Source organism: Haliotis cracherodii, unplaced genomic scaffold (genome assembly GCF_022045235.1).
Source record: "Haliotis cracherodii isolate W230 unplaced genomic scaffold, xgHalCrac1.p SCAF_4, whole genome shotgun sequence".
In the NCBI taxonomy this organism is placed as follows: Eukaryota; Metazoa; Mollusca; class Gastropoda; order Lepetellida; family Haliotidae; genus Haliotis; species Haliotis cracherodii.
Genome location: NW_027266297.1, coordinates 9,949,906 through 9,964,652, shown reverse-complemented (window position 1 = coordinate 9,964,652; position 14,747 = coordinate 9,949,906). Strand labels below are relative to the sequence as shown.

The following is a 14,747-nucleotide window of genomic DNA, read 5'->3' as shown; positions in this document are numbered from 1 at the left end:
TCTGGGGCTCGGCGTTAAGGGACTAAAACAAGGACTGGTCGAGACGGAATCAGTATACTGTGTCTGAGTGGGGTATTAATGTTAAACTGCTGCATGGTATCTCAGTGAGCTAGCACTATAAATCGGCATTAGTCAGGACTAGTACAAGCAGCCACGCACGCACGCACGTACAGACACACACACACACACACACACACACACACACACACACACACACACGTGCATGCATGCATGTCGCTATATAAGTGCAATAATCTCTGACGCGACGTTAAACCCAATTTCCTCACCAATACAACGGGTTTTATTACTCATATGGTTCAAGATACGAAGCACACCGTAGTTAATGATTTCACCTGTTCTCTGAGATTGTTGACTTAATTTAGAAACTATTGACGTAATATGTCATTCGTTGTGCAGAGTTATGTCCCATAGCCATGTCAGGATCCGGTAATTAAACGTTCGTCCCGCTTAAGATGCATGGTTTGTGAGTACTTACCTTAGCTCGCGAGAGTTATATCAGTGATAAACATCAACGACCTGCGTACATCGGGCTTTCTTCACACACTTAGCTGCTACATCTTAATGTAAATGAATACTGTTCAAAGCAGCGCTAACTACTTTCTTTCTCGTTCACTCACTCACTCACACACTCATACTCAACACCAGTTGTCTCCCCTGTCGGTTCATTGCCCCACTGATGTTGCCACAGACAGGCGTGCACCAATACACTTGTCATGTATTCTCGTGATACCTCTCGCATTTTCACTCACCCGCTCGTAAGACTGAAACTCAAACATAGCTTTCACTCTTTTATATGCTTTAAGTCGATTGAGAACAGCCCCACCACAAAAACAAAAGTATCATCTAACAATTACAACTAAGAAGATGGCCGTAGGTTCTTACAAAATATATATTACTTTCAAACGAAAATGATGACGTTCCATACTCCGGGTTTATTCGATGTGCAGATAGTACCTGACTTTTAGAAATATTGATAAATTTTCTAACCAATGAACTTCAACTTAAGTCCAACTTTGACATTTTACGTAGGTTAAGTGCCATCGGCTGTCAGAAGTAATGTTTCTTTTGCAGTTTTCTATGGCAACCACCGAACATGTGCAGCGTAATTAGGAACGCTTTCTTTAGCAGCGACACGAAAATCATAAAGCGGAATATGTTCAACGACGGGCAATGTTGATCCCTGTTATCTGCACTTAATGAGGGAATCTTGTTTTCTGATAAAGAAATTCAAGCTATGATGTCTGTGTATCAATCTGTCAATTTCGATGCGAAATTATTGATTGCAATTTACTTCACACAAATTTATCTGAGTTGGTGGGCACGTGAAAATGCCCCAAATAATAATCTGTTATATGAATAAAAAATATTATGTTGAATTGCTATGTTTTTACTGTGCTTTACTGACACATTTTCGACGAAGTCTCATTTTAATCAATAACCAGTGCCATACACCTTTAATGGTAAAGATGTTTTTTATTTAATATTTGTGACATTAGTTTATCACTTCAGTATGTTTTAAATGGGTTTTTTTTAAATGGATGCCATATTTCGTCATAGTTCCAATAACCCACGAGCACAGGTATGTTGCTGACAAACTAGAAACATAATCATGGCGAACCGGGATTCGAACCCACAATCATAGGTTTCTGGTGTGCCCAACGAACGCATCTCTGCTCAGTTAAAAGGGACGCCTTAGGCGAGTGTGCCACATGTCGTGAGAGTCGACTTAAATGAGGATCAGGTGGTTACAATGTCGACAAGGATCGGTGCCCATGTTGTTAACCACTTGTCTGGCTGTTTATTCACATGTCAGAGTGACATAACTAGAATTTCCTACCGCGCGCAAAACGCTATTCATTCGCGTACTCGGTTAGCTGTGTATGCATGTTGTTTTGATAATCCATGATAGAAGCACAGAATCGCCTGTATAGTGAGAGGGGGGGGGGGGGAGAGAGACTATGTGACAGCTATGGAAGGCCTCAACAATGTCGCAAATTTCTCACTGTAATGAACTGTTGCTCCTAATATCAATCACATGTTTCCCTAGTCCATAGTCGATTATGTACAGGCAACCGTCATAGAGCAGGGCTATTGAACAACAAACAAATAATCGATACGGGGTTCAAATCCGAGATTCGCCTTTATTCATCTTTAGTTTGTCAGCACCATATCCGCGCTGCTCTCCTATGCATAAACCGGCGGAAAGTAGGTTTGACGGTGTCTAAAAATGAAACAAACAAGAAATAGTTATTCGATGTATTTGGTACGGGAGTCCAAGACAGTATTACGTGCATCATATCAATGAGTATCTCACAACAGGTGACGTGCACATGGCGTCTCAAGGAACATGGAGTTCGCATTTTCACAGTACATGGTAATAAGCGAGAGAAGTGTGAACTTTCAAGTGTATACCTTCTCTTGCTCGGCAGTCTACTTATAAACGTCAACAGATCAATTTGTAATGTCCTGCCACATTAGTGAGCGAGTATAGTGTTACGCCGCTTTTAGAAATATTCCAGGAATATCACGGGGGGGGGGACTCCACCAATAGGCTTCACACATTGTAGTACCCATGTGAAGAATCGAACTCGGTTCTTAGGCGTGACGAGCTAACGCTTCAATCAAAACATTTTCTTGTTTGTTTCATTGTTAGCCACAGTCAGGTATCGGTGTATGACTCTTTTGCCCGGCAGTTTACTAGACGTAAGGTTTTTTTTATGTCAGCATAAAACTGAATTTTTTTTGAAAGAATGATAATAAAAATATAAATCAAGGGGTGGCTGTCGAAGATAGGTTATCTCGGCTAGCAATGTGATGTATATATATTGCAACAGGATATACTAGTTTCACAAATTCATGTGACTATACATTACACAACACAATCTGGCGGCAGTCTTAACCCATAAATAAACGTTGCTCCAGGTCTAATTTTACACATATTTCCTACTGACTGTAGTGTGGTACGAACTATATACAGATGGAAACGTATGCATGCGTTTTTCAGTGAAATCTTGAAATACTATCACTCTATTTTTCGTCGAGGTATTGTTCAGTGAGTCAGTGAATATTGTTTTTCGCCGCTTAACTTATAGCAATATTCCAGCAGCGGGGAATACCAGAAATGGGCTTCACACATTGTGAATGGAATCGGGGAGAAATTGAACGCGGGTCTTCGGTTTCGACGCTTCAACCACTGGTCTACCTGACCCCGCTCTCGCACTAAGCTGCCACCCTGTGTTATCAGTGAAGCCCATTTCTGGTGTCCCCCGGGTGATATTGCTGGAATATTGCTAAAAACGGCGTAAAACCATATTCACTCACTCACTCATGTTTTTGTCTCCTTCCAGGAATCCCTACTTTGGCAACCGGAAGTGTCGTTGTCGCTTCGGAGAGATATGGTTACGACGAAAGTTGTCACGAGTGGTAAGTATGGCGCGTGTAAGGTGTCATTGCATTCTTTTCTGGCACATGACAGTCTGACCAGGGAAAAAAACGTATATGTAATTCAGGTCGGACTATGCGTTTTTGTCTTTGTGAAAGTGTCATGGCCGCTGTCATCATATCATCATATACACAAATCCGCCTATAATGCAGTCTGGTAGACTGATACGCAGAATATTCATGAATATTTATTCCTGTGGAAACTAAACAACTGCAAACGAAATAAGAAGCTAAAAAAGGTGACGAAGTGATTAAATTACCAATTAAATAGAATCCGCTAAATGATTGGGGAAAAAACGAGGAATAAGTGAAATATAAGGCTGTTAGACCTTTGTAACAGAAACTAGTCCGAATAAACAAGAAGCGACGAACACTACAGGAATAATTGTTATTTTATGATAGACAAACACATTATGCAAACCACTGTATCAAACATGGCTGTAGACCATTATGTCAGGAAAAAGCGTGTACATTAGGGTGAGACGACTATAGATGATTCTCGCGTGAGTGTTTAACGCCGCACTCAGCAATATTCCCACTTTTTGACGGCATTTTGAAAATATTCCAATCTGGACCAGACAATCCAGTGATTGATATTGTGATCCACGATCAACGCCGTCTTGGTACGCTGACACGCCATCAATCAATCAATCACTGGGCTTGACCACCTGATCCATTTGGTCGCCTCATAAGACCAGGAGGTTGCCGAGGTCCAATTCCCATGGGTTTAGATGTTAAAAAACACTTTCTGACACTCTCTAACACTGCATTGCTAACCATAGCATTGAAGCATAAAGACAAAGTCAAAGAGTGTCAGCTTGCAATGGATTTTCAATTGAAGTATTTCGTGACTATACTACATCATCTAAATATCTTTGTTCCAGGGAACATGTGGTCTTTTTTAAAAAGTACCTCAACCAAGACTGACAATTCGATCCGTTTGTGATAGTTTTGGCGTTATTAAAAACTGGACACAATGTAGCGCCTGAAACACATGGCGAGTTCGATCGTTTCATCCCTTTCACACTTCAAAAGATTTATTATTCCTGTTCGTCATAAAACAGGAAAATTAAAAGGCCACGTTATTTTGCCTACTGCTCCCCTCTTTAAACTTTACGAAGCATGGCCACGAGTGTAGTGTAAGCTAGATTGAGATTGTTGATAGATAGACGCAGTGTCTTGACCTCAGAGATGAAAGCATTTGTTAATTTGTTAATGTGGCTCAGCTTTATATTGATATTTGATAGCATATATTTTCTCGCACTCCTATTTGTTTTAAAAGGGGAACTATTATCCGAAGTCAGGCTCCCATTTTCAATCGAAATGTAGGCGCATGTGCGTAACTGAGACATTGTGTCCGTGCAACAAAAACAAGCGAAATGTAGACGCATGTGCGTAACTGAGACATTGTGTCTGTGCAACAAGAACAATAGAAATGTAGACGCATGTGCGTAACTGAGACATTGTGTCTGTGCAACAAGAACAATCGAAATGTAGACGCATGTACGTAACTGAGACATTGTGTCCGTGCAACAAGAACAATCGAAATGTAGACGCATGTGCGTAACTGAGACATTGTGTCTGTGCAACAATAACAATCGAAATGTAGACGCATGTGCGTAACTGAGACATTGTGTCTGTGCAACAAGAACAATCGAAATGTAGACGCATGTACGTAACTGAGACATTGTGTCCGTGCAACAAGAACAATCGAAATGTAGACGTATGTGCGTAACTGAGACATTGTGTCTGTGCAACAATAACAATCGAAATGTAGACGCATGTACGTAACTGAGACATTGTGTCTGTGCAACAACAACAATCATTAGCTCGACTGATAGTCATCATTCAAGTCTAATAAGGAGACAAATACTCACTCACTTTTTATGATGAGTATTTGATGTATGGAAAAATGAGGATGTTTTCAATATTCATAACAAATCTACTATTTACGATTCTGACTATTTTATGTGCGTGTGTTTATGAATCACTATCAAATAGCAATAATACTAATTTGCTAAAAGGTGAGTGTATCTTGATGGATAGTGAAGATCATCATTCAGATCAAAGATGGATCAATAATTTTATTCTTGATGGCTCACTAATACACCAAAACTGTTTGCGAGTGCCCTGTGGCACATTGGCAATAATACATTATCACCCATGAGATGCCATGACATAGCTGGCTCGCATTTTCAATTCAAAATGTTGCTTTCAAATGTATATGACAAGGCTGTATTATGAACGTGATGATAATTCGGGGGTATGTGTTTGTGACGTGAACGTGATGATAACACCTGAAGGGTTTATGTTTGGACGTGAACGTAATGATAATCTGAAGTGTTTATGTTTGGACGTGAACATGATGATAACACCTGAATGGTTTATGTTTGGACGTGAACGTGATATTAACCCGAAGGGTTTAATGTTTGTGACATGAACGTGATGATAACCTGAAGGGTTTAATGTTTGTGACATGAACGTGATGATAGCCTGAAGGGTTTAATGTTTGTGACATGAACGTGATGATAACCTGAAAGGTTTAATGATTGTGACGTGAACGTGATGATAACCTGAAGGGTTTAATGTTTGTGACATAAACGTGATGATAGCCTGAAGGGTTTAATGTTTGTGACATGAACGTGATGATAATCTGAAGGGTTTAATGTTTGTGGCATGAACGTGATGATAACCTGAAGGGTTTAATGTTTGTGACATGAACGTGATGATAGCCTGAAGGGTTTAATGTTTGTGACATGAACGTGATGATAACCTGAAAGGTTTAATGTTTGTGACGTGAACGTGATGATAACCTGAAGGGTTTAATGTTTGTGACGTAAACGTGATGATAGCCTGAAGGGTTTAATGTTTGTGACATGAACGTGATGATAACCTGAAGGGTTTAATGTTTGTGGCATGAACGTGATGATAACCTGAAGGGTTTAATGTTTGTGACATGAACGTGATGATAACCTGAAGGGTTTAATGTTTGTGACATGAACGTGATGATAACCTGAAGGGTTTAATGTTTGTGACGTGAACGTGATGATAACCTGAAGGGTTTAATGTTTGTGACGTGAACGTGATGATATCCTGAAGGGTTTAATGTTTGTGACATGAACGTGATGATATCCTGAAGGGTTTAATATTTTTGGCGGGAACGTGATGATAACCTGAAGGGTTGAATGTTTGTGGCGTGAACTAGATGATAACCCGAAGGGCTTAATGTTTGGACGTGAACGTGATGATATCCTGAAGGGTTTAATGTTTGTGACATGAACGCGATGGTAATATGAAGTATTTATTTTGGGACGTGAATGTGATGATAGCCTGAAGGGTAAATGTTTGTGAAATGAATGTGATGATAACCTGAAGGGTTTATGTTTGTGGGGTGAACGTGATAATAACGTAAAGGGTTTATGTTTGTGAGGTGAACGTGACGATAACCTAAAGGGTTTATGTTTGTGGGGTGAACGTGACGATAACCTAAAGGGTTTATGTTTGTGGGGTGAACGTGACCATAACCTAAAGGGTTTATGTTTGTTGGGTGAACGTGACGATAACCTAAAGGGTTTATGTTTGTGGGGTGAACGTGACCATAACCTGAAGGTTTTATGTTTGTTGGGTGAACGTGACGATAACCTAAAGGGTTTATGTTTGTGGGGTGAACGTGAGGCTAAACTGAAAAGATTATGTTTGTCATATGACTTTTATGATTACCTTTATTCCAGGTGCTGGTTGTCGGACTCTCACTGGCATTTCTACTCCTTCCTTGTGCCTGTTATAGTTCTAGTCGTGGTGAGTCAGATGCTTGCAACACTTTCCGAATCTGTTCTAGAATCCTACACTAAACTCAATTTCATACGCCATTACCTTAGTGGCAGTCATGCACGTATCTCGTCACAAGAAAAGACAAAAGTGAAAAACGTGAACATAAGCGACAAATTCAATATAAAAAAATAGTCCAGAATAAACATCATCGATACTGGAATATTCGGTCCAGTTGGATTGGTGTCAATCCCAGTGGATACTGTATCGGCGGATAATCGAGACTGGTTATTTTCTGACGCTGACGGTATGTATTTAATACAATTCCACATACTTTCTTATAAACTAATATATAGCTTTAGCAACGCCGTTGCAAATGTCCATATATATTATTCAATATTAATTTAAATTATTTCCATTTTAAGATTGCTAATGTAGACAAGCTAGTCAAACACGTTTGGGCATATCTGATAGAAAGTATTTCATCCCGTTCCAGTAACGGGCACTGACATCGTTTTGTGGGACAATTCCCTGTCTTTTGACAACACTAACAAAGTATATTTTCATAATAATATACCCTTATAGAATATTTCAACGTCATGGTTTGGTTACCATTTGTTACCATGTTTAAGTGGTACAAAGGTTTTATATTCTTCCCCTAGGTCAGGTTTACTTGTGCGATGTTCTTATGTACAGTTCTACACACGCTATATCTTCTGTCTGTAGGCCTAGTCAACATGACTACACATGCTATATCTTCTGTCTGTAGGCCTAGTCAACATGACGGAATTTTTTACTCATGCGATGAATCAAGCTCAGTTTAATCTGTGTACAGTTTTACTTATGCTTCTTTCTTTAGGCCCAGTTAACTCTCTGTACAGTCAGTGTCATCACTGTGCGGGGATGGAAAGAGGAATGGAGATATAAAGATAGAAGGAAACATATGTACGTATGCATCCATGATAAAACCAAATTATATCTACTACAGTGTTATTAAAGTTGCGAGTATCGTTGCTTACAAATTCGTAATATGGCGTGATGACTTTGAGTTATATTTTGGCCATGCAATGCTCATGGTACTGACTATTTGATATTCTTAGTGGGTTGGGTTGTGAGGGGCTTGCAACATGTGTGTGTCTGGGGTGGGTTTTTTTGTAAATAGATTTTTTTCTACAACATTCAAAAAAATATAATTTATCCTGAGGTGTTACATAAAAAAAGACCTTCTGGGCAAAATATTCTGAAACAATATTCGGCTCTTGCTTTCATAGAAAGCAACATTAAATGATCAAACTCTTACTCGACAAAGTATTGTGCATGACAGCTAATACCAACAGTGACCTCTGGGGTGCAATAACCTAGAGTCTCGGTAATCGCTATTATATCAAGTGTCAGTGTTGTTGTATGTGTTCAAGTTGTATTATTATCTCTCCGCAGGTTCACTGCAGGGAAGTGTGGAGTGCTGCAGGTCCTGCTGACGATGTCCTGCGTGTCCGGGACCTTCATAGAGCACAATACGCACACTTCCTTTCTGTACATTTTCCTTCTTGTTGAGATAACTTTAGTAAGTGATTCGTCATCATATATGTATCATTTCTCTTTAAAGGATGTTGTTATGTGATTGACCACTAGCCCCCTGTTTAAAAAAAACACCTGTAAGTCGGCCACCAGCCTGTACGAATATCGTATGTAGGACATCATAATGTTTGATGTGACGTCACTAGCTAGTCATGTCAGAATTGTTCCTGTTCGCACATTTCAGTTACCATGCCGGAAGTCCAGTGGAGGTCACAAGAGATATGTAATCGTCACACACACGTATTTCAGCAAAAGCACTCTTGAGACTTTTGAACTGAATGATAAATTCGTAGTATGTCTGTTTAGCGGGGTATATGGGACTTAACGAACTGAGCCTTCGTGTACACCTCTCGACCTTGTGACTGGCGCATGTAGGAAAGGGATGGGTATATGATATTGTTCATGGTATTTTAAAGTTACTCGACCATTCGAATGTTATTTCGTTTACCACTGCGTAAAGTTTATCTATTCATATCGAGTAGAGCTTTTACTATGTACTTCCTTACATATGTTAAGATGGTACGTTTTCTCGTTTTCAGGGGACGACAGTGTTTTGCTTCCTTGTCCTAATGAAGCGTCAGGTATGTTGTCGTATGAGTGAGGTGGTTTAACGCAGATACTAAGAATATGTCTGAAACACAACGCCCTATTGTGGGAGGAAAGTCCTAAGCCACGCAGATCGTAGATTTAACGACTTTCTTAAACCCACATACATGGCGTTGGTGCTTGCAAACCAACGATCATATTCGGGGCGAATCTTAGATTCGAACCTATGATCAGCGGATCCTGACGCGGCTAAGTGAAGCAACTCTGCAATGTGAATTGCTGCGCTTAGCCGATTTGTTCACCAGTGACCCCTTTACTATAAGATATATACTCATCAACAAAAGTTCCTGTGACACTAATATTTTAGGGTATTTTTCAAACAAGTAAAATTTGGTTTTCAATATTGTATAACATGTATGGAATCAAGTCACAAAAACGCAACTGCTACAGAAAAGCATGCAATCCATGCAAAAGTTGACTTTTATGCAAGCCCCATGCATTTCACTACCCAAGAATGAGTATAAAAACATGTGCGTTAACGTGATTCAATAGGCATTGTTTAGCATCGTGCTGACAACAACCACTCAGAAAAACAACAAAATTACGCAATTATTCAAAATTACGAAATGCCACGCCTGTCAGCGTCTGCGAGCCATTTGTATGCTTGGAGCAGGATCGAGTCAACGTGATGTTGCAAGACAATTTAACGTCCACAGAAACACCATTTTGTGTTTATGGCAACGTTGGCACAGACGAATGCAGTCAGAGACCACCCTGGCAGGCCACGTGTAACCAATAATCGACAAGACAACTGGATTCGAACAACACACCTACGAAATCGATTCCAGCCAGCAACAGTGACTGCAAGAAGAATCCCTGGCCTTCGACGAATATCTCCACAAACCGTGCGTCGCCGCCTCAGATGTGCAGGTATTGTCGCCAGAAGACCCACCAGACGTCCCATTTTGACAGGAAACCACCGTCAAGCACGTCTACAGTGGTGCAGACAGTGTTAACGCTGGACAGCAATGCAGTTGGGACAATTTCTGTTCACTGACGAGTCTCGTTTTTACCTCAGCCACAGCGATGGACGGATTCGAGTGTTGCGACGTCGAGGTGAATGTAACGTCAATCAGTGTGACATGGAAGAAGGTCGGTTCGGGGGCGGCAGCGTTATGGTGTGGGGTGGGATTACAGCAAGACAGAGAACCCGTTTGATAGTGGTAGAGGTAAATCTCAATGAACAGCGCTACCGCGACGAGATTATCTGCCCTGTTTTTTACCGTTTTTGCGTCGTCATGGCCCAGGCATTACCTTTCAACATGACAACGCCCGGCCTCATATTGCTCGAATTGTTCAAGATTCTCTTCAACAAAACAACGTGAATGTCATCCCCTGGCCGGCTCGCTCCCCTGATCTCTCACCAATCGAGCACATGTGGGATGAGATGAATCGGCGCCTTCGGGCGTCAACCACGTGTTCCACAGACACTCCAGGAACTTCGAAACATGCTCCAGTAGATATGGACAGATATCCCACAGGACTTTGTGCGACGCCTGGTCCATTCCATGAGACGAAGATGTGTTGCTTGCATCGCAACCAGAGGTGGACACACACGCTATTGATTTGTAAATTGACATTTTGGCATGTTCATGTTTTTTATGAAATCATGCATTTTCTGAAGTCAGTATGGCAAATTAAACCATTTGAACACTTACAGGAGTCTTTTATCTGTTGCAAACCGAAATTGTTTCAGATTTGGTAAAAAACATAACTTTGCATTTAATCTTATTCAATGTTACAGAAACCTTTGTTGTTCAGTATATGATACATGTTTCTTGATAACTGTTAAAAAGACGAATGTGTGTGCGTAATATATATCACGATCCTTTCTATGTTTTAGATTCGCTTGTCCCTTGTGTTCATGTTGAACAGATCTGGGGAGAAGTCAGAAATGACACGGGTAATACAGCTTGTAGTTCTCTAGTTGCCATTCACTTCAAATATTTTACATGTATGTAGCCCCGTCTTTGTCGGTAGAGGCGACTTAATGGATCGGGAGTTCAGGCTCGGTGAATTGGTTAATTGCATGTCATCGTACCTTGTTGCTCATAATATCGATCACTGGATTGTAAGGTCTAGACTCGATTATTTACAGGCAGCTGGAACATTGCTCAGTGCGACAGTAAACAACACACAAACAAACATCAAACCATTGTGATGCATAAGTATGTTATTACCTTTATAAGAAAAAACTGTTGCATGTGTTGCATAACCATTGTTGAAATAGTGATACATGTTGGGTACATGTCAATAGCAATGTACACATGCAGCCAAATTTAACATTATAATACACGTTATGGTATATTATGAAAACAATGTTTGCGTATTATTGATGTTATTGTACTTGCTCTTGTTCTTGTTCTTGTTGCGAAATATGCTACCATGAAATAATGTAAAGTGTTTTCAATTTCAAATTTCAGAAATTTTCCTCGAGGTCTTTCAAAGGTAAGACCAACCATGTATTTCAATACAGCGATAACGTAGAAATGAACGAATGGAAATTATAACGATATAAATTCAGCGACATATCCCCTGAAATGTTGGAAAATTGCGCTGTTTAAAGCTTAATTAGATATTTGTGTTTGGGCATCCTTACATGGCTATCATGCCCTAGAATGCTCAGGGACACTGATCTAAGGGAGATTGCTTGAGGCTATTTACAACTAACTAAAAATATACATGTACAAGAGTCACCAGGAGATGACAAATCCCCCGCCCCCTACAATAGCAAAAGACACCACTTTCACCATTAATGAAGAACTGTCTCCTAGATTTTGCTGCCGCCTATAGCTGAATACTTTCAATCAAACCCATTTCACTCGATTATGGATAAAATTCTGTGTTAATTTCCACTTCAGCATACATGATGCCCGAGAAGATTGACGAGCAGCGAGAAACAATAGAGGAAAGCATCCACAGACATCAGAGTGAGATCAACCGCAATAAGTTCACGCGAGAGCGTAAGAAGCAGCTAGAGCATCTCCTTGGCAGCTCGTCCTCTGGTTCCGCTTCCGGTTCCGGATCGGACAATAGCCGAGAGAGTCAAATCCGTTTTGTGATTACCCCTCGCAGAGAAACACCAGGGGATTCTGGAATATCGGACAGTGACATCAGTGAAGTATGTTCAACGAAGAATACTGTAGACATCCATTACATTTCCCCCGTCCCTGAACATCATAGTGACTGTGATGTGGATCTGGATGATGACTCCTCAGTGGACAGTCCTTCTGAGATCCTAGAGTGTGCCTCTCGTATGGCCGATCGGTCTTTGGTGACTCTGCATACATGATCCGTAACTGTGCATTCCAATAACAGCATGGATTTACTTCCCGTGTTCATGTATGTGGCGTCTAAGGTATATGTTATCCATCGTTGATGGCAAAATGTCCTATAACTTACTCTGTGAAATCTGCATAATGATCTCGGTCCGCCTCTGCGACTTACCTACAGTGTACCTACAGTGCACAATGCATTGTAGGTGTGGGAAAATGCTAGATCCCTATCCATTTGTAAATGTTTAGACGCCGATCATTTGGGGTGGATGGGAGGGGTGGATTTGGAAGGTGGGTGAATAGTGAGTTTGTTCCGAGTTATATTGAAAAAAGGCCATTTGTATAAATATTGTTCACATGATGTGTTGGAACAAAATGTGTTGTCTGAAAAAAAGGTAGTCTGTTACTTTCAAAACAATTTGTTTGTATGTTCTTGAAGCAGTAAAAGAAAACATGAGATGCCTCTCTCTATCAATGTCACTCCCATTTCTCATCCTCCCACTCGCACCAATTTTAAATGGTTGTTCCCTAATGGTCATTTTCATAACAGATTAAACCATTTCTATTTTGTTATTGTTTTTAACATCACCACGTGGCCGCTCTCTTCCATTTCAATATAATTTTTAACCTACGTAAACATCATGTAAGTGTCCTCTAACATCTTTATTGATGAAACTATACTCTGTCTCTCCGTGGGTGTTTCAAAGAGACAACACAACGAGTGTTTGTCTAGTTAGAAAGCTGAGAAATGCGACACTTATTAAAACGCTTTACGACTTTAAACAAATATATAGTTGAAAATGTACATAAATATGACACGTATGGTTTTAATGTCAAGGAGAACCATTATCATAACATTGATATTTGTTGTTTAGTTGTCATTTACAATCTTGTATTCATATTCAATTCGTACGCCTATTATATTTATGTATCTTTATATCAAGATGTTCATCAATAATTGATTTAAAAAAAATATTAAATAGCTACGAATTTCCGATGTAAAAAAGCCATTTAATTATATCAGTGGGTAAGATGAAATACCTAAAAACAAATATTTTTCAAGTTGTCGATATCATAAATATTTATTCGAATCTTCATATCAGTAAATGCATTACGAAGAATTCTTCTTTCAAAGGAAGATTCGTCAACAATGTAGTAATTTAGTTTATTTTTCAACATGCCACATCTTGCTATAACATGAATTGCTCAAAAGACATGCATTCAATATATTCACTGCATGATGATACTGTGATGAGTGATCGATATTTTGAATTATTTATTTTCAATATTGATCTTTTATATAATGAATGGTGTGAGCGACAAGAGAACATGTTATCCAACGTCCCAAGATGTAATGTACACATGTTTATTACCATACTATCGGAATACTATACACGAAGTGCTCTACTTTGAAACATTGTATTTTGTCTTTCAAAGTTCATGTTCGAATGTGTGTATGTATGACGTGGAAGGGAATGGATGACATGAAAGGGAATGGATCTTTCCAGCGAAATGTAAATATGTACATTGAAAAATGTTTAGCACCGGTTACTGTATAGTTCCATATAAAATTGCCATTTTTTTCAATAGGGGCAAAAATGATTATACCGCTGAGTTGAATTTATTATATTTTTGATTTGCAATTGAAAATGTTTTCATTATATCCAAAATATCAACTTTAATGGCGTTAAGTCAGCATGAAAAATTAAGAACACCCCGTGTTTCCTTTGCATCACATGATATGAGATCGAAATACGTGTAGATTATCCAATCACATGACTATATAGTTCCATGACAATAGTATTTGACAACCCTTTCATTTGCAGCATCTGCTTCTTTACATTACATGCTACAACTGGGGGGCACGGGTGGCCCAGTCGTCTAAGGCGCCGCGATTCGCTGTGCAGGGTTGCGTCCCTTGGGCACGCCAGAAACCTATGATTGTGGGTTCGAATCCCGGTTCGTCCCAATTATGTTTCTAGGTTTGTCAGCACCATACCCGTGCTCGTGGGTTTCACCGAAGTGGTAAACGTCTGAGACCTGCATCACTTCGGGCTT

At 39.8% G+C, this 14,747-nt stretch overlaps 1 protein-coding gene across 3 annotated transcripts in view; it reads left to right on the top strand.

Moving 5' to 3' along the window:
* LOC139480100 (uncharacterized) overlaps positions 1-14,541 on the top strand; it is a 109,813-nt gene extending 95,272 nt beyond the window's left edge. For all 3 annotated transcript variants that reach the window (XM_071263117.1, XM_071263115.1, XM_071263116.1), the window contains 8 exons: positions 3,369-3,444; positions 7,194-7,260; positions 8,090-8,175; positions 8,668-8,794; positions 9,348-9,389; positions 11,258-11,317; positions 11,838-11,862; positions 12,276-14,541. In XM_071263117.1, coding sequence (XP_071119218.1) covers positions 3,369-3,444; positions 7,194-7,260; positions 8,090-8,175; positions 8,668-8,794; positions 9,348-9,389; positions 11,258-11,317; positions 11,838-11,862; positions 12,276-12,706 — 914 coding nt within the window. In that variant the 3' untranslated portion in view covers positions 12,707-14,541. The remainder of the gene's footprint in view (positions 1-3,368; positions 3,445-7,193; positions 7,261-8,089; positions 8,176-8,667; positions 8,795-9,347; positions 9,390-11,257; positions 11,318-11,837; positions 11,863-12,275) is intronic.
* The last annotated feature ends 206 nt before the right edge of the window (positions 14,542-14,747 follow it).